This window comes from Gastrolobium bilobum, unplaced genomic scaffold (assembly GCF_033153095.1).
Source record: "Gastrolobium bilobum isolate Gb01-03AN ecotype WA unplaced genomic scaffold, APGP_CSIRO_Gbil_v1 utg6009, whole genome shotgun sequence".
Classification (NCBI taxonomy): Eukaryota; Viridiplantae; Streptophyta; class Magnoliopsida; order Fabales; family Fabaceae; genus Gastrolobium; species Gastrolobium bilobum.
The window spans coordinates 42,484-47,231 of record NW_026897914.1 but is presented as its reverse complement, the minus strand read 5'-3'; the positions used below and the strand labels follow the sequence as shown (position 1 = coordinate 47,231).

The following is a 4,748-nucleotide window of genomic DNA, read 5'->3' as shown; positions in this document are numbered from 1 at the left end:
GAATGATTTTTGTAATTTCTTGCTGATGGAGCATGTTTCTTTTGACATGCATCAGCTTTCAATTTAATTTATCTTGGCTAGGCCCTCCACTTTTATCTAAAAAAAAAAAAAAGATAATCAGCTAACAGCTTAACGTAAGATACAAACTGGATTTAAGATTATGCAAAGAGTTTGAATTTGTGGGGACCTGACCACCACTTTTCATGTAATGGTAAGAGTGGGAAGGTATCCAAAGTATCAAATTTATTAAGAGTTATATCGGTAGAATTTTTTGTTGAACCATACCAACACAATCCCATACCTACCTAGTTTGTGAGAGTGCATGAGCTTAACTTGGCTAAACCGAGGCAAAGTTATGGGATCTAGGTTGTTCCCCTAGATGAATGATTTTCCCAGTTTCCCTTTTCGTGGAAGTTTTCAAATCCTCACCACACTATCAAACAAAAGAAGGGCAATTTTATCTTTACAATATTCTAAAACCCCAGATACCAACATCAGTCAATCTTCTCAGATTCCCAATTCCTGGTTTTTATTTGATTTTCTGATTTTACTCCTTTTCTAGCCGGTTTATTTTCTTCGAAATTCAAAAACTACATAAAATAATACTGTATAACCAGAATACCAAAATCTAGAAAGGTATAAAGTAAACCAAAAACTAGAACTTTATTGGACTAAGGAGGCTTGCAACACGTATTTCTTCCAAGTCCCTTTTAAGTACCCCACAAAATAAAGTACATAAAAACCGTAAATAGACTAAAATTAAACCCAAGTGACTCAATTGACTCAATTCTTGTGGGAGAACCCATATTCATGATGAAATCTAGCCAATGCCTTTTCCAGCTGAGTCCACTTCTGCTCCAATGTCCCGATATAACCAATGGACATCCTTACAAGGCCAGGTGAGATTCCAGCAAGCTTCTGTTCCTCCTCATTCATCTCACTGCTAGTGCTACTACCAGAGCATGACATGAGGGTCTCATAATAGCCCAAACTAACAGCCATGAAACCAAATTGAACATAGTTCTGCAATTGGTGCATCAAATTATTAGCCCTCTCCTCTGTTTCCATGTCAATGCAAAGAAGCCCACCATACCCATAATCCTTGTTGGCTATGGCTTTCAACAATTCATGTTGTGGGTGATCTTCAAGGCCAGGGTATATAACCTTGAGTCCTAATTTCTTGAGCCTGGTGGCAAACACAAATGCACGGTGGCAATGTTCCTTCATCCGAAGACTCAAGTGAGGGATTCTCTCTGAGAGTTCAAATGCCACCTTGGCATTCATAGTTGGACCCAACAGCATAAGGGGCCCTTGCTGGAGGCTCATCATCGAATTCACTAGGCTCGCAGACCCGCACACAGCCCCTGTCAATTATCAATTGAATTTTGAAAAAGCAATGTCATGATTTTGCATGGTACTTAGGAAGACAAATAACAACGATAAAGAAAATAAATAATAATTATAGCTATTATTAATGGTGGAGCCAAGTAATGTTTTGAGAAGGGAATCCTACCCCAGCACATGATAAATAATAATGACGAAGAATGATGGTACTTATTTTATATTATCTAAGGGGCAATCGCGGCTCCACGGGAGAGTGACTATTTTGTCACGTTTGGACAAAAAAATTACCAGACTGCAGTAAATTTTGCTAAAATGCCACGCGGCATAATTCGCCCGCTACAGTAATTCGCTACAGTGTAGCGAAGAAATATGCCACGTCAGAACCAAAAATGTCACATGTCAAATTTTGCAAAATTCGCTACCCTGTGTAGCGAATTATGCTGCGTGGCAGTTTGAAAAATTTTACTGTTTGCGTGGCATTCTGGTAATTTTTTTGTCAAAGCGTGGCATTTTGGTCCCTCTCCCACTGGCCTACTAAAAGATAATATTTATGAGAAAAGTATTTCTCATTTTTTAAATGAGATAAAGTTATGATATAGACATAAAAAAATATTTTTTATTTAAAATTTAAATTAAAAAAAAAAAATCCACTATTTATATTTTTTGTATCTATTTCTCTCCTTGTGTCTATTTTTCTCTTAGAATGACTTCCTTCGATTTCCGTGCTGACATGAGTCCTACATATAATTTTTTCTAACAATTGATTTATAAAAATTTTAATCGTTAATTTTCGTTAATCTATATCAATGGTGTTGTAAGAAATTATAAACGAAAATAAATAAATATAATCTTATTAATTAATTATTAATTCTCAACAAATAATAATTTTTAATTGATAGAAATACTGTTAGAATTTGACATTTGACATGGATGTCAGTCGTTTATATATAACTGCAGGGTAACCAATAAATGCGAAACAGGAAAAGTATTTTGAAAAAGAAGCAGAAAAAAAAAAACCTGCAATGATGTCAGCACCACCACTGACAAATTTGGAGATACTGTGAACGACGACGTCTGCTCCAAGACGAGAAGGGGAAATAACCATAGGAGCAAACGTGTTATCCACAATCACAGTCACTCCCTTTTTGTGACCCACCCTGCACAGCTCGGGTATGTTAGCAACCTTCAGGCTCGGATTCGCTATGGACTCAAAGTACAACACTTTGGTCTTCCCTTCCACGATTGCATCCTCAACGGTCTCCAAATCCAAGATATCAACGAAAGTGGTTGTTATGTTGCACGCCCTGGGAAAGAAACCCGAGAGAAGCGCGTGGGTCCCACCGTAAAGGGCAGAGGAAGCGACCACGTGATCGCCGCTGCTGCAAAGTTGCATCAGGACGGAGGAGATGGCGGACATGCCGCTCGCGGTGCAGTACGCGGCCTCGGTGCCTTCGAGCGCCGCCATCTGACGGCTGAGGTTGAGGACGGTTGGGTTGAAGTGACGGCTGTAGATGAAGAAGTCGCGTTCGGGACCGAGTTCTCCGGCGAACATGCGGCGGAGGGTTTCCGGTTCCATGACGGTGAATGTGGCGGAGGCTTCGATTGACATGTTAACGCCGCCGTGCTCGCCGAACTCGTGGCGCGCGCTGGCCAATGCGGCGGCCGGGTCCATATCGGCGCTCCATGGGGTTAACTTCTTTGCTGCGTCGCTGTTGGTCTCAACGACGATGTCGTTTGTGTCGTTTAGCAAGTCAGCCATGTGAGGATGGATGGGAATGAGAGACAGAGAAAAAGAGAGAAAGATTGGTTGGGAGTTTCGGAAATGAATGAAGGAAACGACACTCACTCTCCTCCCTATTTATCATAGTTCTTCCGTTGAAATTTTATTTCGTTTTTATTTTTAACTTTTTTGTACGTTGTAAATGTGGACGGAATATTTGCCCAAAACGGCCCTCGAATCTAGTCATTAATTGGGTTTATGCGTTTTAGCTAAGCTAGTCATAAAGTTTTATTTTTCGTCTACTTAAAGTTGTTGCTAATTGTTATCAAAAAAAAAAAAAAAAAGTTGGTGCTAATTAAAGGTCATTTATTTCAGGGGAAATGATTCCTGCATTTACTGGAGAAATTATTTTCTCTATCTTTTATGCAAATAGATTTTATCATGTGTAAAAATATTTGATATGGTTATCTGAGAAGATTACAATCATACAAATGTAAATCAACGGTTATGATTTTGTAACTACTTATTTTAACATTTTTTCTCTCTCTTCCTTTATTATCATTGATCCACTTTTGTATAGTTATAATTCTACACATGACATGGTCATGTGAATTTTCACATGAGAGGATCCAGATCTATCTTTCATACAAAAAAGAGAGATAAACTAATAAAAATAGAGAAATAATAAATACGATGGACCTCTGCTGTTTTATTATAGAAAAATGATTTATACAATAAATATAGAAATCATTTTCCCATTGTTTTAAGCAATTAGATTTGGTTTAGTTATAAGAAATTTGAGTAATTTGTATTAAATTATGTGTTCAATTCTTATTATTATATAAAAAAAGTCATTTATTTTATTTTATATACACAAAATTCTATACAATAAATAATCTAGGTATCTCAAAACAAAGAGAAACAAATGTCCCTCTAGTTAAATTACATAGAGTTGAACTTGATCCGGTAGCAATTTGGATCAAGAATGGATGTGGTAAAGAGATATCTATGTAAATATGTACTATTCATAAGACACTTTGATGCTCAAGTGAGTACTTGATCAATGAACTTCGGTAATGATAGAAAATATAATGATACATGGACTTTAAGTTTTTGTTATATAATAGTTGATTATTTTGTTTAGCCGCTTTAGTATGGCACAATTAACCTCATCGGTGGATAAAAGTGGCTCCTATAAGCTATCATGTGTGCGAAATGTCTATTTGTGAACTATATCTTAATGGTGTAACCTCATTGGTGGATAAAAGCGGTTCCTATAAGCTATCTCGTGTGCGAGATGTCTATTTGTGAACTATATCTTAATGGTGTAATTAGAACTAGGCGTCTCCGCCTTAGCTATTGACTATAAGGTAGGTTATAGAGTTATGAATTGCTAATACCATAGTTGTATGCCTTGAGCAGGGATGACATCAAAAGCATGATAAAAGTGTTTTTTAATCTTTAAGTTTTGATTGTTAGGCGATTATGCATCGTTTAAATACTGGGATTGAACGATTGCATCCTGTGTGAATGTATATATTGCATTGATCGTGTTCCTGATATTGGCGATGGTTATGGAACTGTTCCTCATGGTATTTAAATTTGTCTTTTTATCATGCATTTAAATGCCTCACATGATTAATGTTTTAAATGGAAATGCATTGACCTCGTGACATTTTGTCTG

The 4,748-nt window shown here is 36.9% G+C and overlaps 1 protein-coding gene across 1 annotated transcript; it reads right to left on the bottom strand.

The window, feature by feature from the left end:
* Positions 1-681: 681 nt before the first annotated feature.
* LOC133311390 (methionine gamma-lyase-like) lies at positions 682-3,103 on the bottom strand. Its single transcript, XM_061512433.1, has 2 exons — positions 2,362-3,103; positions 682-1,364 (listed from the first exon to the last, which is right to left on the bottom strand). Exons 1-2 carry the CDS (start codon positions 3,101-3,103, stop codon positions 784-786), a joined length of 1,323 nt encoding a protein of 440 aa, XP_061368417.1. The 3' UTR covers positions 682-783.
* Positions 3,104-4,748: the final 1,645 nt, after the last annotated feature.